The following is a 26,242-nucleotide window of genomic DNA, read 5'->3' on the forward strand; positions in this document are numbered from 1 at the left end:
GGCACTGGACCACAGGTGCCTAGTGGTAAATACAACCCTGTTTGTAGGTAAAAACTCCAGGCATCACATTTAACACCGCCACACCAGACCTGACCATTACCGCCATACTGTCACTGGATAACACTACCACACTGTGACTGGATAACACCATCATACCAGTCTCACTCACTCTGTAATCCCCCAAGACAACAGATTTACTGGCAAGTCAGAAAAGGAGGTGGGAGACTAAGAAAAATAAAAAAATAAAAATATATTTTCTTGCTTCCTGTTGCTGCCCCCCTGCAAGGTACTGCCCTAGGCGGGTGCCTACTGACCGCGGGTGCCTAGTGGTGAATACAGCCCTGCATAGAAGACTAGAAGACAAACCAGAGTATACAGCTATATGCTGTGTTTGCCAACATTCCTTCTTTCATTTTGTATGTTTCTTACTTCCTTAACTTCTCCCATCCTCTTGGTGTCATAAAACTGCTTAAGGGTAGCTTCACACACAATGTATCCGCAGTTGATTTCTTGCTGCAAATTCCCAGTGAAATCCGCTGCGGATACTTGCCCATTTACTTTAATGGGCTGACATACTTGCAGTGGGATTGTCATCCCACTGCGAGTATGTCAAACTCAGCGCCATTAACCCCTGTGGCCCAGGAAAATACTGTACTGGGTCCCCACTCCCGCTTGCTTCGGGGGCTCCTGCCATCTCCTGGCGGTCAGCCAATCAGTGCTGATTGGCTTACCGCTGGAAGATGCCCGGAGCCCCCGAAGCAAGCCAGAGCGGGGACCCAGTACAGTATGTTCCCGGGCCGTGGGGGATAATGGCGCTGAGTTTAAAATACTCGCAGCAGGATGCGAAGAAGTAACGGAGACAGTTGCTGCTCATTCCCAGCTCTCCTTGCACTGTATTGCACAACTGTATTGTCTTTTTCCATGAGCCTGAGTTCAGCTTGGATTGAACTGTTAAGTGGTTAATTTCTAATACTTTGAACTATATAATTAGCAATAACTACACTGAAATTCTGCTTTGGAAGAATATTATTTGCTTTAATTATGAATCACAAAGTAGCTTTCCCTAAAACTAAACACAGTATATTTGAAAAGCATCACAATATCATTTATGTCTGCTACTATTAACACAGTACCTTAAACTATTGCTTATTTATAATGTTTTTTTATTTATTTTAAGAAAGTCAGTAGGCATTTTAAACTTTTAAAGGGGTAGTTTAGCAAAAAAAAAATAAAACATCTTTCAAATCAACCAGTGCCAGATATTTGTAATTTACTTCTATTAAAAAATGTTGTCTTCCAGTACTTATCAGCTTCTGTCCTGTAGCAAGTGGTGTATTCTTCCCAGTCTGACACAGTGCTCTCTTCTGACACCTCTGTTGAGATCAGTAGCACATCCCCTGCTCTCTAAACTAGAAAGAATACACCAAATTCCTACAGGACATACAGCAGCTGTTAAGTACTGAAAGACTTGACATTTTTAAATAGAAATAAATTACGAATCTCTGGCACCAGTTGATTTAAAAGATTTTTTTTTATTTTTACTAAACTACTCCTTTTATATAATCATAATAAAATCTGCCCTGTACCAGTGTTATGTGGGATTAATCTTTGTAATGTTTTTGCAAAACACCATTTACTGAACAAAATATGAATACCTCAGAATAAACTGTATCATATTTCAGTTATGCAAATTATTTCTTAATAGACCACTGCATAATGTAATCTGTGTTGCTCATCATTTTACATTCTCATAATCATCATATTATTTCATATATTTTTAACCTTTTCATGTATTTATACATATGCACATTATACTGTGCACATTTAAAGGTAGTATGAAGTAGTACAATGTATTGATTCTGCTGTCAGTAATATTTAGGTCATATGTCTGTAACATGTACAACTTTACAGAATGCATATCACTCACATTGTTCCCCAGGGAAATCTAAAATATGTTACACAGCTCAGCTGTGATTTATCACTTTTATATCAATTCTGGCATCTTAAGCATGGATAAATCTGTTGGTTACTTTCAGCAACAGTTCTTATGACATTTTATTATTGATTTAGTAATTTAACATAAAAAAATGGGCATTGTGTGCAGGGGTCAATTGCCATTTGTGTTTTAAGGTAATAAAGAAGGCCTTTTGTCCCATTATAAAAAATTTTTAAAATATGGTTTATCTTACAGGGTCAGGCTCATGCCGATTCAGTTACTCAGATCCTGGTATTGTTATTTCCTATGCCAAGAACAATGCTACCACGTGGATAGCACTAAAGAGAATCAGGTGTGTTCCTATGTAAGGCTAACAGTTAGACATGCTGGTAAAAATACTGTACTTTATGGCAATGTTCACACACTGTCAAAATTACTGCCATTTTTATTGGACAGCCATCATTTAACAGTAAATAACGTTTTTGTTTTTACAACAATGACTGTTATTCGGATAATAACGGCCGCTGTTAAATGATGGACGTTATTAGCTGTTAAATAACAGCCGGCCAATAAAAGTGGCTTTCATTTTGACAGTGTGTGAACATAGCCTATACCTACAAATCCACAACTGTTCTATAAGATTGTTGCTGAGATTATCTGCAACATTGTGCAGCTTTTGGGGGAAAATGGGATTGTGTTTTTTTAACGCATTCGGAACACATTGTGAGCGCATATGTTGAAACAGAGCCTTTTTCAAGTACTTCAAATGCTTAAAGGGGTTGGCAACTTTATAGTAAAATAGTTAAGTGAACAGTATTAGTAATTATACAGCAGCTCCCTATTTAACTCATTGAGCTGAAATCAGAATATCCTCCTCCAGGCTTGGCTGCCCTGCTCTGTGGTGAGTCTGTCCATAAGATGGCCAACATGGAGGAGCATGTGACCATGCCCTGCCCCCAGTGTCCACCACTGAGCCTGTATATACGTATGGAGGACACTGGGGCGGGGCTTAGTCACATGCTCCTCTATGTCAGCCATTTTATGGAGCTGTACTTGGCAGATTACCAGCCTAGTTTACATGACCTAAAATCCCGATAACTAAAGAAACAGTCTGCTGGCCATTGCTCCATGGAGCAGTGACAGCAGACTGGCACTCTCTCCTATGGGTCATTCGGACGACCTAAAGATCGTCCGGGCAGCCCCTCCTGCATCTCCCTGGCCTCCACCCATTCAATGTCTATGCATGTAAAAGCACAGACAGTGGGTGGGGAACAAGTTGACCTGACAGCTAGGCGCTCACTTGCTGCTACACATCGGGCCGTCTATGACCCTCAGACTCTTCTACCATAACATTGCTTCTGATTTTAACATTGCTTAATTCTTAAGTCATGTATTTCACTTTTATCCAAGTCTCATCATCATATTTGCTTCTTTAAAATGTGGAATCTCAGAAAAGTCAGAGTGCTCCCTCCATATTAGGCCCAGCCAGAATAGTGGAAGTATTTCTAAACACAAAAGAAGCAGCACAATAATATTTAGGGTCCATTTTATCAGTTTCCATTGTTTTGTTTTTAACAAAATAAGTATCATAAAAATTACACATTTAATGGGCTTTATGACATCAGTTAATTTAAACACAGTGAAGAATCATTTTTACACAAGTGTGACACTTGACTTTGAGTATTGATAACTGACTACTGACTTTGACTACTGACTTCTGACTTTGACTACTGACTTCTAACTTTGACTTCTGACTTTGACTACTGATTTGACTACTGATTTTACTACTGATTTGGCTGATGACTTTGACTACTGACTTTGACTGCTGACTTCTAACTTTGACTACTGGCTACTGACTTTGACTACTGGCTTTGACTTCTGGCTTTGACTTCTGTCTTTGACTACTGAGTTCTGACTTCACTTAGTTTTAAAATTAATCACTGCGACCGGAACCCCGTGCAGTCCCCAGTCTTCCATGGCTGTAAAAACAGCCCTGCACAGACACATATTCTTCATGCAGAAAAGCTTCAGGGCTCCACACATTCAGTCAGTGCTTCTGCTCAAGGTCAGCAATAGATCAGCTGTTTGTAAAACTGAAACAAATACAATGTTTCAAAACTTAGCTCTGTATGCTATAAACAAGTGAGACAGGACTTCTCACATGAGAAGTCATAACTGCAAGCTGGGGGCTGCCTAGCAATTGAAATAAAAGTGAAACTCAAACTGAATGGGGACTTGTAATACTTAACTACTGACATTTTAGAGATCAGATATCTTACATTATTTGATCAGAAGTCAGGTATAAGTAGTCAGGAGTCAAAAGTCAGTTGTCAGTAGTCAAAGTCAGTAGTCAAATTCAGGAGTCAGTAGTCAAAGTCAGAAATCAGTAGTCAAAGTCACTAGTCAGTAGTCAAAGTAACTAGTCAAAGTCAGAAGTCAGTAGTCAAAGTCAGTAGTCAGTTGTCACAAGTCAGTTATCAGAAGTCAGTTATCAAAACACAGAGTCAAGTGTCACACTTGTGTAAAATTGATTCTTCACTCTGACTTCTTACTATGTCCTAATATGGACACTGTAAGGGGGAGACTTTGAGCAGGAATTACAATAAGAAAAGGTTTAGGGATATTCCCATGCTCATGCCACTGTCCTAAAACATCTCAAAACCTTTTAAAATGTCATTTTTTAAGGTTCAATCGAACTCGGACAAAAATTCGGTTTGTTAACTAACTGAATTTTTGGCAAAGTTCGAAACCTGGGTTTGATAGGTTAGGGTTGCTCATCTGTAGTCATCAGCACATTTTACCAGGAAAGCCGCTTTTACAGTATACTGATTTGGGTCATCTGCTGGCAATTAAATACATGCTAAAATATTTGAGATATTGAGAAACATCTGTTGAATATTTATGGGTGTTAATGTTTATTTTATTGTCGTCTTCCAGCCCTCCTTCAAATGTCAGTACAATTATCCACATTATCTATCTTCCTTATGAAGCCAAAGGTGACAATGTGTGGTTCCGGTGGACACAAGAACCCTCACAGGCAGGCGATGTGTATGAAGCATGCTGGGCACTGGACAACATACTTATAATCAATGCTGCGCATAGACAGGTTATACTAGAAGATAATCTTGATCCAATGGACACTGGAAACTGGCTTTTCTTCCCAGGAGCTACTGTCAAGGTATGTTACATTTATATAAAGTACTGTTCAAATAGATATTTAACCCCTTCAAGATCAAGCCTATTTGCACCTAAAAGACCAGGCTCATTTTTCAAAATCTGACCTGTCTCACTTTATGCGCTTATAGCTCAGTGATGCTTTAACGTATGCTAGCGATTCTGAGATTGTTTTTTCGTCACATATGGCACTTTATATTAGTGGCAAAATTTGGTCACTACTTTGTGTGTTTTTTGTGAAAAACATCAAAATATCATGAAAAATTTAAAAAAATTGCATTTTATGAACTTTGAAATTCTCTGCTTGTAAAAAAAGAAAGTCGTATCACATAAATTAGTTACTAAGTCACATTACCGATATGTCCTCTTTATTCTGGCTTCATTTCATAAACATATTTTACTTTTTTAGGGTGTTACGGGGCTTAGAAATTTATCAGCAAATTATCAAATTTTTGTGAAAGTTTCCAAAACTGATTTTTTTAGGGACCAGTTCTTTTTTTAGGTTGATTTAGGAGGTTTGTATACTGGAAACCCCCATAAGTGACGCCATTTTGGAAACTACACACCTTAAAGAATTAATCTAGGGGTATAATAAGCATTTTAACCCTACAGGGGCTGGAGGAAAGTGTTCACCATTAGGCCGTAAAAAAATGAAAAATTTAAATTTTCCAATAATATATACGTTTAGATTAAAGTTTTTCATTTTCAAAAGGAACATGAGAGAAAAAGCACCCCAAAATTTGTAACGCAGGTTCTCTTGAGTACTACGGTACCCCATATGTGGGCGTAAACCACTGTATGGGCACACAGCAGGGCTCAGAAGGAAGGGAGCGCCAATTAGCTTTTCCATTGCAGATTTTGCTGAAAAAGTTTCGAGCGCCAGGTGCATTTGCAGAGCCCCTGTAGTGTCAGCAGAGAGAAAACCCCCCATAAGTCACCCCATTTTGGAAAGTGCACACCTCAAAGAATTCATCTTGGGTTAGGACGAGCATTTTGACCCCACAGGTGTTAGAGGAAACTATTCAAAATTAGATAGTAAAAATGAAAACTATAAAAATGATAATTTTTCCAATAATATGTTCGTTTAGTTTGAAATTTCTCAATTTCACGAGGAACAAGAGAAAAAAAGTACCCTAAAATCTGTAACGCAGGTTCTCCTGAATACAATGGTACACCATATGTGGGCATAAACCACTGCATAGGCACACAGCGGGGCTCAGAAGGAAAGGAGCGCCAATTAGCTTTTTCAATGCAGATTTTGCTGAAGAAGTTTCTGAGCGCCAGGTGCGTTTGCAGTGCCCCTGTAGTGCCAGCGGAGTAAAATCTTGCCATTAGTCACCCCATTTTGGAAAGTGCACCCCTCAAAGAATTAATTTTGGGGTGTGGTGAGCATTTTGACCCCACAGGTATTAGAGGAAAGTATTCAAAAGTAGACAGTAAAAATGAAAAACTCAAATTTTTCCAATAATATGTTCCTTTAGTTTGAAATTTCTCAATTTCACGAGGAACAGGAGAAAAAATTCACCCCAAAATCTGTAACTCAGGTTCTCCTGAGTAGAACGGTACCCCATATGTGAGTATAATCAACTGTATGGGCACACAGCAGGGCTCAGAAGGAAGGGAGCGCCAATTAGCATTTTCCGTGCAGATTTTTCTGAAGAAGTTTCTGAGCGCTAGGTGCGTTTGCAGCGGCCCTGTAATGTCTACAGAATAGAACCCCCCCAAAAGTCACCCCATTTTGGAAAGTACACCCCTCAAAGAATTCATCTTGGGGTAGGATGAGCATTTTGGCCCCACAGGTATTAGAGGAAAGTATTCAAAATTGGCAAGTTAAAATGAAAAACTTGAATTTTTCCAATAATATGTTGGTTTAGTTTGAAATTTCTAAATTTCACAAGGAACAGGAGAAAAAATGTACCCCAAAATCTGTAACGCAGGTTCTCCTGAGTACCGGTACCGGTAACGGTACCCAATATGTGGGCATAAACCACTGTATGGGCACACAGCGGGGCTCAGAAGGGAAGGAGCGCCAATTTGCTGGAGCAAAACCGCAGCTAGTAATAGTTATTAGAATAGCACAGTTAATAAAATAAAATAAAAAAATGAGATTACAGGTAATCTGGAGGTGGTTACGGAAAGTCTAGGGTGGTTCCGGGAAATCTGGAGTTAATCTGGATACGGTCAACATGGGGTGGTCACGGGCAACCTGCTGTGGTAACGGCAACCTGGGGTGGTTACAGACAACCTGGGGTGGTTAGAGGCAACCTGCTGTGGTTACGGGCAACGTGGGGTGGTTATGGACAATCTGGGGTGGTTATGGACAATCTGGGGTGGTTACAGACAATCTGGGGTGGTTACAGACAATCTGGGGTGGTTATGGATAAACTGAAGTGCTTATAGGTAATCTGAGGTGGGTACCTGTAATCTGGCGTGGTTACGGGCAATCTGGAGGGGGTCATTGGCAATTTGGGGTGGTTAGAGGCAAGGCGCGGTGGTCAGAGGCGAGGCGCGGTAATCAGTGGCGAGGCGCGGTGGTCAGTGGCGAGGCGCGGTGGTCAATGGCGACGTGCGGTGGTCAGTGGCGACGTGCAGTGGTCAGAGGCAAGGTGCGGTGGTCAGAGGCAAGGTGCGGTGGTCAGAGGCAAGGTGCGGTGGTCAGAGGCGACGTGCGGTGGTCAGAGGCAACCTGCGGTGGTTGCGTGCAATCTGGGGGGTTACATGTAATCTGGCATGGTTACGGGCAACCTGGGGGGGTTATGCGCAACCTGCGGTGGTTACGGGCAACCTGGAGGGGTTACAGACAATCTAGAATTGTTACGGATAGACTGAAGTGCTTATAGGTAATCTGGGGTGGGTACATGTAATTTGGGGTGGTTACAGGCAATCTGGGGTGATTACGGACAATCTGGAGGGGGTCACTGGCAACGTGCGGTGGTTACGGGCAACGTGCGGTTGGTACGTGTAATCTGGGGGGTTACGTGCAATCTGACGTGATTATGGACAACCTGGGGTGGTTACGGGCAACGTGCGGTTTTTACGGACCACCTGGGGTGGTTACGGGCAACCTGCGGTGGTTACGGGCACCGTGCGGTTTTTACGGACCACCTGGGGTGGTTACGGGCAACCTGCGGTGGTTACGGGTAATCTGGGGGGTTAGGGGTAATTTGGGAGTAAACTGCAGTTATTACTATAATAAAAAGTGTGTTTTTATTTTTTTGTATGTTTTTCACTTTTTTCACTTTTACACATTTATTTTCACTGTATTACTATGATTACTGTGATATTTTCTATCACAGTACTCATAGTTCAGTGACAGAGACCAAATTGGTCTCTGTCACTTTAAATTTTCAGAGTTGGCTGCTTCTGGAGCCATGCGCACTTCAGAAGCAGCCTGGACGTCGTGGAGGAAGGAGCTCCCAGGATCAGGTGAGTATATGGGGTAGGGGAGGGTGACTGGGGGACGGGGGGGACTGGGAGGGTGGGGGGCGACTTGGGGGGGGGCACAGTATCACTTTTTATCCCCTGTCACCAATCATTTATGGTGACAGGGGATAAAAAGTGCTGGGGAGCACATGGCACAAGCAATCATCGGTATATAGTATATACCGCTGATCGCTTGTACCGGGACCCCACAGGGGGGTCCCCGATCACTGCCCCATGCTCTCCGCTACCTCTGGTGGCGTAGAGCATGGGGCTTTCATTCATTTTTACTTTTTGATCACTGAACAGACATTAGTCTGTTCACAGTGATGGCGGCGGCCATCTTGGATCTGATGGCCGTCCGCAGGGAGGGGGGGTTATTACCGGGGCACTAGGGGGGCTGATCTGGGGTCTGATTTTACTTATTTCATCTCCCCCCACCGTGAATCGGAGGGGGGAGATGAAATACAGCGGCGGCACCGGCCCATTAGTGACCGCCGTTTTGGCGGTCACTAAGGGGTTGATGGGGGTCAGCTGCGGGATCGCAGCTGATTCTCATTATCTCCGGTGCTTCACTCAGATGAGAGCGGGATCGCTATCTCTGCAGCAATCCCGTTCTCATCATAAAGCCCCGTCAGAGCAGGAACGTATATATACATTCCTACTGCACGGGCCCTCCAGCTGCTGAAAAAATACAATTCCAATCATGGCATCATAGCCAAAGCTTATGGCTGCATTCAGACATTCCCAATTTTGTGGACCTTTGTATGGGGAAGCCCTGTAATAGATTGTTTCCCTGCCTGGCATGATGTATCAAAATCATGCCGGCAACGGGGATTATGTTTGAATCTCTGCGGCACTGTCAATACAGCGCAGCGGAGATTCAAGCATTTCCCTGCTGCCAGCATGATGTTGATACATCATGCCAGGCAGGGAAACGATCCATTGCAGGGCTTCCCTATCCATAAGGTCCGCAAAATTGCGGACATCTTAAAGTGTCACTGTCGTGAATTTTTTTTTTGCAGAAATCAATAGTCCAGGCGATTTTAAGAAACTTTGTAATTGGGTTTATTATCCGAAAAATGCATTTTTATCATGAAAAATCAGTTTGAAGCTCTCCCCCCTGTCTTCATTGTTCTCCTATGGAGAGAGCTAAAGAAAAGACCAAAACAGGACAACAAAGAGTTAATCTACAAATCCCTCACGGGATATCTCCTGTGACAGTCACCAGTGACCTGTCTGAGCTCGGATTACAGCTGTCACCCAGCTCCGTGCCTGTAATCCTCTGTTATCTGCTTTCTGCTGCCGGCTAACTCCCTCCTTCCTCCTCCCCCCTCCCCTCTCCCTAGAACAGACAGAGTACGTCTCCTGCAACAAGTCACAATTTTCAGATTTTTCAGAGTGGATGAAAAAGAGGAAGGAGGGGGGGGACTTGGGAAAAGGCTTTTTACATGCAGATAATGGAAGATTTGGCTAATAAACCCAATTACAAAGTTTCTTAAAATCGCCTGGACTATTGATTTCTGCAAAAAAAAATAAAAATACGACAGTGACTCTTTAACGTAGCCATAAGCTTTGGCTGTCCTGGCATGATGAGATTTGTAGTTTTGTAACAGCTGGGAGCCAAGTTTGACACCTATGACATACACCATCTTTGAAAATATTAATATATTATAATTAGCAAAATACAAAGGTTATTAAGAAATGTTTACACAAATAATAAAGGGCTTGTCCACAAAGAGTATTGTTTATAGTAAGTTTAATCTCCAGAGTCTGAATATTTTTATATCAACACTTATTTAAATAAAATGTTCCTATCACCGGAAATTCAAGAAATTATATTAATATAGTCCAGCCTGCTGTTTCTTATCAATAGCTTTATTGCATCCACCTCAAAAAAAAATCATAAAATCATTACTTCAAAAATGTTCAGAATGTGGTTGTGGATTTAAATATAAATAATACTTTAGGGTAGCTTCACATGTACCGTACTGCAGTGGATTTTCTGCTGCGGATCCGCAGCAGATTTGACTAAATGAATGAACACAGCATCAAATCTTACATAGATTTAACAGTGCGGATTTGATGTTTTCATTCATTAAGTGAAATCTGCTGCTGGTCTGCTCCGGATACACAGCAGAAAATCCACTGCGATACGGTACATGTGAAGCTACCCTAAAGGGAACCTGTAACCAAGACAAAGCTATCACCATCATGTTTTCTATGGGGATTTGCTACTGCTCTGGACACTTCCTGTTTCAGACATAGGTGGCAGGCAGCAGAGAGCACTGTGTCAGACTGGAAAGAATACACCACTTCCTGCAGGACATACAGCAGCTGATACTGGGTACTGGGAAATTTAACATTTTTAAATAGAAGTAAATTACAAATCTATATAACTTTCTGAAACCAGTTGATTTGAAAGAAAAGGTTTTTTGCCCGAGTGCCCCCTTTATCGTTTTCTGTGTATAGTGGTGAGATTCATGTTGAATTTGTAACACAATCCACATATAACCCATACGGTCCTTGCCCTGATACCACTCTCATCAGGGACTCAAACTGCCTTATGGAGGATGCGGTCTTGCTCTTATTGGTCCAGGTATTGAGCTTCAGAGAGACAGGGTGTCAGGACAGAAAGCTCCAACTTTAAATGTTTTGGTAGATTCTGGGTATGGGCAGTTTACTTGATCTGATGGGATAGCAAGGGGTGTAGCTTGGTAGTTCTTTTTAAATACTGTAATTGGCTCCTAAGTCTTTTTTTTTTATTCTTGTAGTACTGCTATTCTTTTATCTATTTATTGGGGAGGGGGTGAAAAGGTGAAAAAAAAACTTAAATTTTTTGATAATGATGATGGTCATTTATCCCTTCAAGACAGAGCCCATTGATGCACGGCTGTCCGGGTCAAATTAATGCAATGTTCCTCCTTGTCTTCTAAGAGTCATAGCGCTTTTATTTTTCCACCTACAAGGCTGGTTGGGGTGTCATTTTTTGCGCCATGATCTATAGTTTTTATAAATACCATATTGGTGTACCAGAAAAATTTTGATCGCTTTTTATAAAAAAAATTTCTGATGTATAATTTTTTAAAATCAGCAATCCAGGTGTGTTTTTTTTTCCACAGGTTTTTCATTCACCATGGGGGAACAATAATGTTATATTTTAATAGCTCGGACAATTCCGCACGCTACGATATACTGTATATTGTTTATTTATTTATTTTTATATTTTAATTTTTATAATGGGCAAGGGGATATTTTAAACTATTATTGGAAGGGGAGTTTATAATGTTTTTTTAATACTTTTAAAAACTTTTTTTTATCACATTTTTTTTACACTGTAACACATGCAATCAATAGATGCATAGCATAGCATAGATGCATTGCATAGATTTTGTTATATAAATATATATTTTTTTAATGTATCTAATTTTTGTTAAATGTATTTTTCTTTTTCTTTGGGGTCTTAAAATGAGGTCTTTTGATATGACCACCCTGCTATGTGACATCATTGTAAGCAGTGAGTGACACAAAACAATGAAAATTATAAGGTGCAAACATTTATTCTGATTGTAGCAGGTAATAGTGTATTGGTAACCCTTATTTTACACAACGGAGAGGAGTAATCACTCCCCTCCCAGCCTGGAAAAAATTACTACAAGACTCCCAGTGATGCAACACCTCTGATATCCAGCCCAGGTGATTACATCTCTCCAGGATTCTTCACTCCTATACTCAACAGTATGAAAGGTACGTGCCAGAGACTCCAAGCATAAAGTATAACATGTTTAATGACAGATCAGCCACGTTTCGTGAACTAATGCCCCTTCCTTAGGAATAATACAAAGATAATGAATGCAGCCATCTCCTGATATAATAAAAATTCATTCAGTTCACTAAAAAAGAATACAATTAAAACTATATTCTTTCCAGCATCTCCTTTAAACCACTTCACACTAACATATTTAATTTAAAGACTCAAAAACTAATTAACTTGTTTAAAATTTACTGCAAATATTAGTCAATCTGAAATTTCCTTTGTAGTTTTAAGTATTTATATTAGGGATGATAAGATTAAATACTAAGATTTTTTTTAAACCCTTCGATGCAAACAGCTACTGTATCTGCACTTTGGGAGAGAACATAAAAAAACTGGAAGACGAATATCCTGTTTGGCCAGATGGTACAAGTAAGAAGTTGTACAGAAAAGGATGTGTTTTTAGCTCAGACTAAAATAATAGAGGATATATTGCTAGAGAAAAAAATCCCAAATAAAATTATAGAGGGAGTAAAGTAAAAAGCTGAAAGATTAGATAGGAATATACAGCTGGTAGCATGAGGGCAATTGAAAGAAAGTAAGAAAAAGAAACAAGAAGGAAATAATAAAAAAGAGCAGGAAATTATGTTCATTACAAAATTCTCATCGAACCATGGCGATGTCAGAAGTATAAAAAAATGATTGGAACATCCTTACTCAGGATCACTTTCTGAAGATCGCAATAGAAAAAGGCCGAAAGATGATCGTCAGGTATATACAGGTGTGGAAAAAACACATATAAAACATGTTCATATGTCAAGAATAACACAAAAAGTATCAAGGGGCCGGTAACAGGAGACAACATTGTAATTGCAGATTATCTTAGCTGCAGTAACAAATGTGTGATTTACATGCTGGATTGCCCTGTGGCCTCCAGTATGTGGGTAGAACACAGACCTTATGTAAAAAGGTTGATACCCAAAGATTCAATATTCTACATCTCTTTAGCAAACATAATGTGTCGCGCCATTTTGCACAATGTCATAACGTGGACGGTAGTTTGCTAAATGTTTATCCATTAAATAAATAAAACCACAGTTACATAGGTCTGCAAAGTTATGTTGGTGAGAAAGTTTTTGAGTATTTAAATTAAAGGACAACTCCCACGAAAAAATTTTTTGGCTTATTTAACACACATTACAAAGTTATATAACTTTGTAATGTGGTTAAATGCCCGGTCTGGCCCCCTTCCCCCACAGAGTATTTTTAAATTGATTCTTTTATAGTAAATTGTATGAATTTTTATGATATCAGGAGACTATGATTTTATGTGGAGAGGGGCTAGAGATAATGTGGTTTTGGGGAGGGCTAATGAATGGGAAGTAGGACCTTATTTCTGTTGTAATTTGAATATGGCTGCATTCATTGTCTTTGTATTATCCCTGAGGAAGGGGCATTAATCCCAGATATGCGTCGGATCTGTCAATAAACGTGTTATACTTTATGCTTGGAGTCTAGCACTTACTCTAGCACTTACTTTTCATACTTCTGAGTAAAGTGTGGTGTGCCCCTAGATGATGTTATAGCTGTGGGATGGCTGGTCACTTGCTAGATGGAAGTGCGACACCACTCATGGTGGTGAATGGCCAAGGCACAGCCGGACCTTAAGGGTTTTGTCACATGACGCCAGTGCCTTGTGGGCACAGTTGTGATGGCACGCCTGCTTTTAGAGAATAAGGCAGGTTGTACCCTTCTCCCCTGTGGTCAGTGGATGCTGCAGGGTCCCTTGGGATTATGTCACGGATGGCCAGAGTGGTGTAGTAACCCTCCCGAATAGTGGTAGGACCCGCCACCCACAGAAAGGGGAAATGTCCCAAGGTTGTGGTGAAAATGCTGTGCAGGTGGTGGCGAATAATCACAGACTCAGGTTATAACGTTAACTTAGTTTACTACTTGGTAACGTGCAGCAGGTAATACCACGAATTTTGAAATGCACTTGATACAGTTCCAATAAATACACGAATGTAGAACCACCAGATCCGTGCAAGTGCTGAGTAGGATATAGTAGAGTTGAGAAGATGATACTGAGATAGTAGTAGAGAGGAGAGTACCGTAAGAGTCTCAACCCAATTAGTAATGTGCTCTGCCAGGATGTTGTCGTGTAGTGAAGAATACTTGTAGAAGAAGAAGAAACAACCTGTGCCTATGTTTTGACCTTTCCTATAGTCTTCACACCACCTGATGCCCACTAGCTTTGGCGGAACCGTACCAATGGGTGATGAGTGGAATGGTGATGATTTCCTAAGTGCACTCGCATTGAAGGGCGTAACAGTGCATCACACAGCATGTGCTTCAAGAATAAGGTCTGTCAGAGGGCCCTGTTCTACGTCTTACCCATGGAGGGTACTGACTAAGACTGACTCTTGTAGAGGGGACCTGACAGAGGGCCAGGGCTCAGGTAGAACCACGGTGGACGGCTATCTCAGTTGCTTCCTTTCTCAACCAAAGCTCAGTTAAGACTCCTCCTTCACCCAATGGACTAACTTCCTAACCAGCATGTAAGATGCGCTGTGTTTGGGTGGAAAGAGTGCAATAGAGAAATGGGATAAAAAAGAGAGGATAGAAGAGAAGAAAGGAGAAATCCTACTGGTTAACAGAATCTGGGACTTACACAAACAATAACCCTTTAGGATACTTCAGCTGTGCAGCTTCTAAACTATAGTTATACGATACAGCGACATCTAGTGGTCATCTTTGGTAACACTGTAGCTGTGACAATACCACAAACAAGTACAGACTTTTACGAGGGGTGTAAAGGATAGCAACACCCGCAGTAAGACAACACAATAGGAGTGAAGATTCCTGGAGAGGTGTAATCACCTGGGCTGGATATCGGAGGTGCTGCTTGACTGGGAGTCTTGTAGTCACTTTTTTCAAGCTGGGAGGTGAGTGATTAATCCTCTCCTTTATGCAGTTTATGCTGCCCTCATTTTACCCCTTCCCGCATCAGGGCGTAACTGTAAGTCCTGATGCTGAAGGGGCGGTTCATAGGGGGCTACGGCGGCCTCGCTGCGATCCCGGGTGCTATGTGCAGCCCAGGACCGTGGCTACTAACAGGCGCTGTCCCATCGCCGCACCCACTAATTATACATTTAAATGCAGCTGTCAAAACTGACAGCTACATTTAAATGCATTAAGTGCCCCATTCCCTGGTGTCTAGTGGTGGGATTCCCCCCCCGTGATGCGATTGCGGAGGGGAGATCCCTTCTGCTTACCGGGCCGGGCCTCAGCGTTGCACTGACGCTGATCCTGGTTCGGCAATCCATTCATCTGGTCTGCTGCAGACCAAAGCAATACAGCAATGATCTGTTCGATCATTGCTTTATTAAGTATACTGCAGTGATCTTAATGGGAGATCACTGCAGTAATACTGAAAGTCCCCCAGGGGGACTAAAAGTTAATGTACTGTATATTGTAAAAAAAAGTTTGAATCACCCACTTTTTCCCATTTTATAAAAAAAAAAAAATAAACAAACATATTTGGTATCGCCGCATGCGTAAACTATTAAATTATTACATTCTGGCGTAAGTGCAAAAACACGCCAAAGTGCTAAATTGAGCATTTTTTGTCACATCAAATACAGAAAAATTGTAATAAAAAGTGATCAAAAAGTCGCATATATGCAAGTAAGGTAGCGAAAGTACAGATCATGGTGCACAAAATTACACCTCACTTAGCCCCATAGACCAAAGGATAAAAGTGTTATAAGCATGGTAATAGAGCAATTTTAAACATACTTTAAAAAAAAAGGTTTTAATTTTAAAAAGCTGTTAGATAAAAGAAAAGTGATATAAATTACATATCCTTGTAATCGTACCGGCTTGAGAAACATACCGTACAGGCCAATGAAAACAAATTCCTTTGTTGTCTTTTTTCAATTTGACTGTACAAATATTTTTTTTATTTCACAGCATACTAAATTAAGTCTGCCGCTGCAAAGTACAATTAGTGGCGCAAAAAAAAGGGCTTATGTGGGTCTGTAGGTGAAAAAATGCAACTGCTATGGCCTTTTGAACACTAGGAGGAAAGAAAATTAAAATTAGCCTGGTCCTGAAGAGGTTAAGGACTCATAAACCTAGTAGAGATTCCCTTGAAGGTGATAGATCACCCACACTAAACAAGTTTCAATGTAGTTATAACTTTTAAAATCTAAATTAGCAGTGGATGTGATAGAAAACATGTTTGCAATTTACATTCATTATTATTATTGGGTTTTTTTTATGTGTTATGCTTTAAAACAAAGCTCTACTTACCCACTTAACCAAGTCCAGTCTCCTGAAGGCAGCTTTTTAGTCCTGTGCATGTTGAAAAAAAAAAAAAAAGAGAGAGACTAAACACAGGAATTCCTTTGCCAGTACAGAGTCTCACAGCTCATTGTGTCCATCAATCAAATGATTAATGCCTTCACTGTGCACAGATGACCTGGACTTCCTGTGTTTAGTCTCTTTTTTTCAAAGAGTCTAAGCACAGGAAGTGCTGTGTTTCCCATGATAACTCCATTACTGTATTATAGATGTGCCAGGATCTCCCTTTCCTAGGGGGAGTGGTTGCCCTAATAAAGGTTGTCCCGCAGAGGATACCTATTCCTTCCCAGTAATCTCTATACTTCAGGAGAAACAGCGGTGGGTGTAATAAAGCCCTGCATTAGGGTCACTGTGTGTGAAGGAATATGGGGTGACATAATAAGGTCACATATGTGCTGCCAGATACAAAGTTAGGATTATACCATATACCTTGTTTCCAAAGCAATAAACTATACAGAAAAATACAATATACATCAAAACAACAAATAAGGTATGGCCCTTACATATATGTCAGTACTGATCAGAAAGGGCAAGGAAGGCTTCCATCTTCAGATTTAAATACGCGCACATAGAGTCTGATTGATTGCCATTTAACCCTCCAATACATAGTCATTGACCCAATAAAGGTGATCCAACATAAAAGTTTGCTACATCTAAGCCAGAGCGAGACTTGGGGTTAAACAGGAAGGTGGTCATACTATCGCTTTGGAAGTGATTGCAGCTCTTATCCTTAGCTCTGTGTGTGTCACTAATGTTGCTGAAATAGCTTGGGCGGATCTGATTAGGGAGTGCAAAACTACAGGTAGGCTAGATATCAGGCCCAAATGGATTGCAGATTGTGTAGGGAAGGGGATTAATATAACCAAGATTATTGTGTAAGGTTTAATATAGGCAACAGTTATTCTGTAAGCTACCTAAATGAAGGCAATATTGTGGCAAATATCTAACAGTTGTATAAGACTGAAGAATATTTCAGTGGTCAGGGGAATTTCAATACGGTGTACAGGTATTTTTGTATATTGGGAAGGAATAAGTGGCCAATATAGCGAATGACTGTTGTTGAGCATATATATTGATCTGTGAAGTGTTGTGTATAGTTTTGGTATGTCAGCTTTTTTATCCCTGGAATTCCCACTACTACCCTCACCATTTTATTGATCTTTAAAGAGTTGTGTATAGTTTTGGTATGCCTGTCTTTTCTCTTATCTGTATTAGCATTTATTGTTCCTCTTAATCATTGAACCTTAATTGTTTGTTTTTTATCATTGTGGTTTATGTGATCCCCCACTCCATGTTTCATACCTGGTATGAAACACTATATATATTGTAGAGCCTGGGTCAAATGGGACCCTGGTCATTTGTCAGCCCATTTTTAATGAGCCATTTAAGTGTGATAGCAGAACCTATTCTTAGGCCTAACTGAAACATGGCTGTCCCCTACTGACACTGCTTCCCCTGCTGCACTTTTTCACACCTCACACCCTGGCAAAAAAACAGGGTGGCGGGGTTGGCCTACTGCTAATGGACAACTGCTCCTTTACCCCAATTCCTCCTCTCCCTGCCCTCACCTTGACCTTCTTTGAAGTACACTCCACCTTCAACTCCCTTCTCCATCCCCCGCTGCCACCCTCCACATGTCATATCTACCAAGGACTTTGCCACATTCTTCAAACAGAAAAACAATGACGATCAGAGTAAGTTTCCCCTAACAGTCCCCTTAGCTCCCCCTCATACCTGGTCAGTACTCCTCCCCACTAACTCACCTTTCCACCATCACTGAAGAACACCTCTCCAAATTACTCTCCACATTACACCTCTCCACCTGTGCACTTGACCCAATCCCATCCCACCTTATCCCCAACCTTACCTCAGCATTTGTCCTAGCACTAACTCCTCTTTTCAATCTATAACTTAGCATCTTCCCATCTCCATATAAACATGCAACCATCACACCCATGCTTAAAATGCCATCCCTTGACCCTACCTCCTTTTTAGCTACCGCCCGATCTTACTTTTCCCATTTGCCTGGAACAACATGACTACCATGAACTCTCCTCCCACTTTTCATCCAACTCTCTTTTCGACTCCCTGCAATCTGGCTTCCATCCCCACCATTCCATAGAAACTGCCCTAACCAAAGTGGCCAATGACCTGCTACCCGCCAAAACCTCACACCAATACTCTGTTCTCCTTGACCTATCTTCTGCCTTCGACACAGTTGACCATTCTCTCCTCTTACAAACTCTTTTATCCCTTGGCATCACTTGCTCAGCCCTCTCCTGGATCTCCTCTTACCTCTCCAACCGCACTTTTAGTGTCTCCCAATCCCACACCACCTCATTTCCTCATCCCCTCACTGTTGGCGTCGCCGATGACACTGAGATCTACCTCTCTGGTACGGTGGTCACCTCTTTGCTATCCAGAATCCCAGAGTGTCTAACGGTTATAACTTACTTCTCCCCCCTCTTTCTAAAACTCAGCATGGACAAAACAGTAATCATCTTTCCCCCATCTCGCTCCACCCTGCCGTTTAATTTGTCAATCACTATCAATGGCTGCACTCTTTTCCCTGTCCCCCAACTCCGCTGCCGTGGGGGTCACCTTGGACTCTGCCCTGTCTTTTAACCCTTAGAGGACCGGGCCAATTTCAATTTTTGCGTTTTCGTTTTTCACTCCTTGTGCTTAAAAGGCCATAGCACTTGAATTTTTTCACCTAGAAACCCACATGAGCCCTTATTTTTTGCACCACTAATTGTACTTTGCAAAGACGGGCTGAATTTTTTCATAAAGTACACTGCGAAACCAGAAAAAAATCAATGTGTGGTGAAATTGAAAAAAAAAGGCATTTCTTTTATTTTTTTTTTCCTTTTTACGCCGTTCACCCTGAGGTAAAACTGACTTGTTATATATGTTCCTCAAGTCTTTACGATTACAACGATATGTAACATGTATAACTTTCATTGTATCTGAAGGCGTGTAAAAAATTCAAACCATTGTTAACAAATATATGTTCCTTAAAATCGCTCCATTCCCATGCTGATAACGCTTTTATCCTTTGGTCTATGGGGCTGTGTGAGGTGTAATTTTTTGCGCCATGATGTGTTCTTCCTATTGGTACTTTGACTGCACATATGCAACTTTTTGATCGTTTTTAATTACAATTTTTCTGGATTTGATGCGACCAAAAATGCGCAATTTTGCACTTTGGGATTTTCCGCCGGAGGATGCCGACTTCGGCTGAAAGGGGGAGCACAGCAGTGGTGGCATGAGAAGGCAATGTGCGGCAGCCTCCTCCCTCCGCCGGATCTCAGCTAGGCATAGAGGGTGGAGGCAGAGATAGTATGACGTTCAGGGACGTCGTGATGCAGAATGGCACTGCTTTTCAGGACATCATTTTGGGGGAAGGGGTTAATACTGCAAGAATAAAATAAATATATATATATATATATATATATATATATATATATATATATATATATATATATATATATTAAAACAACATTTAAAGTCCTCAAAATAAAAAACTAATTTCTAAATAATCTTTCACTTGGTATACAAGCATCTATAGGTAAAATGCTTTCAGAGCATCTAAAATCTATTTATTTGTTTATTTATTCTGTCATTCATATTACTTCAAAAAGGTTGTTCCAAAGCAAAACAGCATTTAGGTCACAGATGCTTTCAGATTTGCTTTGTGCATTTTTTTTCCATTTATCTTAGTCTGTGTGCTTAAATATGCATTAAACCAATAGTAAAACCTTTTAAATGTAAAGATTATAAAATGTCTTCCGCCATAATTCGCAAACATGTTTCTAAATGTTCTTAGAGGATGTTTGAGATAATGCTGTGATCAATAAAGGGACAGGTATTTTTTGGACTATTGAGTAAAAGCTAATATAAAAAGATAAATAAAAAGTTTACATTTATTAATATATTATACACTAGTAATTATTTATGCTATTATTTATGCCTATTATACTCTTGATTATATGATTATATGGTTAGCAACATTTTACATTCAGTTAATTTTAAATTAAAAAGCACAATGCATCTTCTGCATTATTCCACTAAATGTTTATGTTACTATGTTGTTGATGTTAATATACATTCTGAAGATAAATGTTAGTCAGTATAATTGACAGTGTGTTTTTTACTCATTATAATTGTTTATACATATACAATCCCCTATATAGCCTGACAGCGACTTACAGAATAGTGTTTCATTATAGATTGGTTCCCAGTGTACTTGTCACAGTCACCTAGATTATTGTAGTATGAGAGTTTGAAGACGAGCCAATTAAATATTATACTGACATGTTGGAAGGTTGACATAATAACACACTCTTGGTTCTTTGCATCCTGTCTCTAGTTTGTCAAATATCTTTTTTACCCTGAAAAGTAGTAATTATTAACACTGTTTCGTTGGAGTTACTTTGTTTGACATTGAATTGTATTAAATAATAGAAAACATCCTGACTTTATGTTGTAATGAAAGTGTTTTATACTGTATTTTTATTTTTTGTAAACTTTTGGTATTATATATATTTTAGAGCTTCATAGATATTCATACCAAATGGAGTTCTAAATTACCTTTGTTTAACTGTTGGTATTGTTTTTTAATTAATCAATAGTATTTGTTAAAACATTTATTTTTTTGTATGGCATCTTGCTCATCTTCCAGCAGTCTGCAACTCGATTTGCCTTGTTTACATCCTTTAGATTTAACCCTTAGAGGACCGGGCCAATTTAAATTTTTGCGTTTTCGTTTTTCCCTCCTTGTGCTTAAAAGGCCATAGCACTTGCATTTTTTCACCTAGAAACCCACATGAGCCCTCTAATTGTACTTTGCAGTGACGGGCTGAATTCTGCAAAACCAGAAAAAAATTCAATGTGTGGTGAAATTGAGAAAAAAACGCATTTCCTTTATTTGTTTTTTTTTTCTTTTTCGTTTTTACGCCGTTCACCCTGGGGTAAAACTGACTTGTTATTTATGTTCCTCAAGTCGTTACGATTACATCGATATGTAACATTTATAACTTTTATTGTATCTGATGGCCTGTAAAAAATTCAAACCATTGTTAACAAGTATATGTTCCTTAAAATCGCTCTGTTCCCAGGCTTATAGCTCTTTTATCCTTTGGTCTATGGGGCTGTGTGAGGTGTCATTTTTTGCGCCATGATGTGTTCTTTCTGATTGCGCAAATGTGACCTTTTGATCGCTTTTTATTACAATTTTTCTGGATTTGATGCGACCAAAAATGCACAGTTTAGCACTTTGGGATTTTTTTGCGCTTACGCCATTTACCGTGCGAGATCAGGAGTGTGATTAATTAATATTTTGGGTGATTATGCACGCGGCGATACCAAACATGTTTATTTATTTATTTTTATTTATAACATGGGAAAAGGGGGGTGATTCTGACTTTTATTAGGGGAGGGGGCTTTTTATTGATAATAACAGTTTTTTTTTTTTCTTTTATACTTATACTAGAAGCCCCCCTGGGGGACTTCTAGTGTAAGTGCACTGATCACTCATCCACCTCTAATCCACCCCACTAGACACCAGGGAACAGCTGCATCAAGTAATCGGATGCAGCTGTCAACTTTGACAGCTGCATCCGATTACTTTATTAGCGGGCGCGGCGATCGAACCGTGCCCGCTAATAGCCACGGTCCCGGATTTTATTATGGACCAGTTCAGTTCTGAAGTGGATTTGTGGGGCCTGTATGTTATCCCCATTAATCCCTCCACTGTAAAAACTGCACCCCTCAAAGTATTCAAAGTAACATGTCATAAGTTTATTAACACTTTAGGTGCTTTGCAGAAATTTAAGCTTGAGGGGAAATTTAAAATGTTCATTTTTTTGGCAGATATTCTTTTGTAATTATTTTTTTTCCTCTAACACAGCAAATACCAACTGAAAAAAACACTCACCATTTATTCCCCTTATTCAAATGTTTCTAGAAATCCCCCGTATGTGACCGAAGTGCGTCACCTGACTCCGCAGACATGACAGAGACCTGGTGAATTTTGGGGCCTTTTTTTATTTCAGGTTTTTTTTTAGCTAGTATACCGTGTCACAGCGGCTTTGCAGTGCCAAAATATTTGTGTAAGTTGACGTTTCCATCGGTACCATTCTGAGGGACATGTGGCACACTGATCATTTGATATTACATTTTTTATGAGGTGGTATGAATAAAAAACACAATTTAGCACAATTTAGCCATTATACCATGTCACAGAGGCCTTGCGGTGGTACAATTAAAAAAACACAATTTAGCAGCTTTTTTTCTCCATTTTTTTGTACGCCGTTTACTATACATCACATTTGACATGTTATTGTTATTCATCAGGTCGGTACGATTACAGTGATATCCATTTTATATACTTTTGTTATAGTTTATGGCATTTATACTATAAAAACTGTTTGTGTCTTGCATATTGTAAGAGCAGTATTCTTTTTTTCCGCCAATGAAGGGCTTTTTTTTCAGCATAGGCTGACATTTTAGTGGTACACCTTTTGGGTGCATGTGATGTTTTGATAGCTTTTATCTATTTATTTTAGGGGGTTGGGATTAACAAAAAAATTGTCATTTTAACATTTTGTCTGGGTTGCTATGGTAACCCCCTCAGAGCCGCAGGAACGGGGGGGGGGGGTGAGGGGGAGCAGAGGGAGTGGATCTCCCTCCGGCTGCCCCATAGATACTGCCCCATAGACCGCAGTGCCTATGGGGTTAACTGCCCGGGGGGACCGCAGGAACTACCTGCTTTACATGACGTTTCCCAAACATCATTTTGTGGCAAGGGGGTAAACACGCTATTTGACATTTTTTGGTGCCAACAAGGATTTGGTTATTGCAACTCTGCCATGAATATCATCTTTGTGCATTGTATGTCTGACAGTTTTCACCATGGTACCCTTAAAGGAGAAGTGCAACGAAAATTTTTATTAAAGAAATTTATTGCCCCCCAAAAGTTATACAAATCACCAATATACACTTATTACGGGAAAGGCTTAAAAGTGCTTTTTTCCCTGCACTTACTACTGCATCAAGGCTTCACTTCCTGGATAAAATGGTGATGTAACGACCCGACACCCAGAGCTGTGCGGGCTGTGGCTGCTGGAGAGGATGATGGCAGGGGGACACTGAGGGACACAGGGCCCTGAAGGGACACTGAGCATCCCTCTGCCATCATCCTCTCCAGCAGCCACAGCCCGCACAGCTCTGGGAGTTGGCATGTGACATCACCATTTTATCCAGGAAGGTGAAGCCTTGATGCAGTAGTAAGTACAGGGAAAAAAAGCACTTTATAAGCATTTCCCGTAATGTGTATATTGGTAATTTTTATAACTTTTGGGGTGCAATACAATACTTTATTAAAAATTGTCGCAGGACTTCTTTAAAGTTGCATTGATTGCAATTAATTGTTGTTCCATAGCTCTGTGTTCTCTACATGGACTACTACAACTCTCCAAAGTGTTCTTCTGTCCTTCCGTTCAAGCTTAAACTAAGACTATTTCTGTCTGCTGGTCTTGGCATACTGAGAAGTATTTGAGGAAATAGTAGACCTTGATATACCCATCAACTCAACAACTCAGGTCACAGATTACCACACCAGGCAACCAGTAACAACAGATAAAAAATGTTTTTGCAAAAGAACAAGTAATATAGTTTAACAAAACAGCAATCACTGAGCTCAGGGAAATCAGTGAATAAAATCCAATGAAGTACTCATTTAAGAGTCTTCATTGATATATTGCCCTGTATAAATATAAATATGCAAAAAAAGGGGTCCGTGCAGCCTCAGTTGCGAGTCTTAAAACACGGGAATAGCCAGATATCCCTCTAAGGATTGAAAACCTGATGCCAAGGGGTGCCTCCGAGTGGAGAGATCACTAAACCACCCTGATACGTAGCCCCTTAAGTCCCACTCAGTTGTGAGTATTGGAACATAAACCGGTAAACACCAGGGTGGCCCCTTCTGTGTCAAAGTCTAACTCTGTTGTTCTTGAGTATTGCGACAAGACAAGAGCTTACCAAAGCCAGGCATCAATCCACACACAGCTGTTTCTGGATAATGCCCCTCGACAATGTGGAGTAGGATTCTGGCTATTTCCGTGTTTTAATAAAGTTTAACAACAGCAATATGAGCTACGTGGCAGAGATAAAAAACAAAGGGGGGAGGGCATTACAGTTGATTGAATATGTGTCAGCATAAGTTTTACTTGATAATGTAAAAATAGGGATGCTCTAGTTGTTCTATCCAACCTCTGTATATTTGTCTGATATTCAGTAAATATTTTGTCTTTCTGAAATTAAATCATATTGATGCTGAGTACATTAAACTTATTTGTAGGATGTAGACTTTCATAAAATCAGTTTATGTATTATTACTGCCAATACACAAACATATTTGAAAAATGTACACAATATACACTTGAGACTGTATTTATCTCAATTACTATATAATTAATCATAATGCAGATATGTTGTAATATTCCACAGCGACTCCTCATTAATCTCTTTCCTATTTTCCCCTCTAAATTTCATATCTCAGCTGTGCTTATTGCCTAGATTTTAATTAAAAAATGTCCTCTCTAAGGAGGAATCAGAAGTGGCAAACATAATCACTTAAAATATTACAGTCATTACAGAAATTGGCTGTTGCATTTTCAATCTACTCATAAACTCTTTTTTTCCATTGCCTCCAAAGTGTTCTGAGCATCCACATTGTTTATAAGCTAATTTGGTTACCAGAAGCCTTCCACTCAGATGGGCTGAGTGACAACTCCTTAATGGATGAAATTGATGACTTTATGTTCATGTAAAGGTGAAGGTAAAGTGGACAGATTTCTTTCCATCTGCCACCAGACCTTTGCAAGCTGCCCATCTCAGATACCCAAGGTTCTCAATCCAATCAAAAACATGTCGCCAAAAAAATAAATTGTTAGGCTACAGATGTCCGTAAGAATCATTGGCCCATTGGGTCCCAAGGAGAGATTATTAAAAAGGAAGTCTTTCTGATGTAAGTCAGCAGCAACATCAAAGACTTAAAGGTTAAACATAAATCATACTTAAAGCATGGGCAGTATATTAGAGAAAGAAGCATTATAACAAGGTAAAAATACCCGAATGGCCCAATGTGCAGTATTTGCATTTTATCTTATATTGGAGTTTAAAATAGAAAATGATAAAAAGTTTATCTATATATCTATCTGTCTATGGGGCTGCTGATAAGTCTTCGGCTTTACCCAGAAAGAAACGTGATAGGATAAAACTACATTTATTTCACATACTATCCACTGATGTCAACACACTTCTTACAATGGTATTCCAAGTTCTGTAAACCTTGCAAAAAGAAGGCTTTTGGTGGTGTCCCAAACCAGTCATCTGTAGCACTCATGGTATCAGAAATGGTGTGAAATTTGGTTCCCTTGAGGTGTTTGGAACCAGATGATAGTCGGAGGGAGCTAGATCTGGTAGGTGCTCAATGAGTTGGAAGCCTAGCTTCACTAGTTTTGCAGTGGTCGATTTTTCAGTATCAGCGTTGTCTTGCAGGAACAAGATTCCTTTGAAGGACTTGCTGCATC

At 40.0% G+C, this 26,242-nt stretch overlaps 1 protein-coding gene across 2 annotated transcripts in view; it reads left to right on the forward strand.

Moving 5' to 3' along the window:
* The window catches only part of RELN (reelin), a 524,687-nt gene that overhangs the window by 260,165 nt on the left and 238,280 nt on the right, over positions 1-26,242 (forward strand). For both annotated transcript variants that reach the window (XM_069977829.1, XM_069977836.1), the window contains exons 9-10: positions 2,192-2,288; positions 4,874-5,114. In XM_069977829.1, coding sequence (XP_069833930.1) covers positions 2,192-2,288; positions 4,874-5,114 — 338 coding nt within the window. The remainder of the gene's footprint in view (positions 1-2,191; positions 2,289-4,873; positions 5,115-26,242) is intronic.

This window comes from Dendropsophus ebraccatus, chromosome 1, assembly GCF_027789765.1.
Source record: "Dendropsophus ebraccatus isolate aDenEbr1 chromosome 1, aDenEbr1.pat, whole genome shotgun sequence".
Taxonomy (NCBI): Eukaryota; Metazoa; Chordata; class Amphibia; order Anura; family Hylidae; genus Dendropsophus; species Dendropsophus ebraccatus.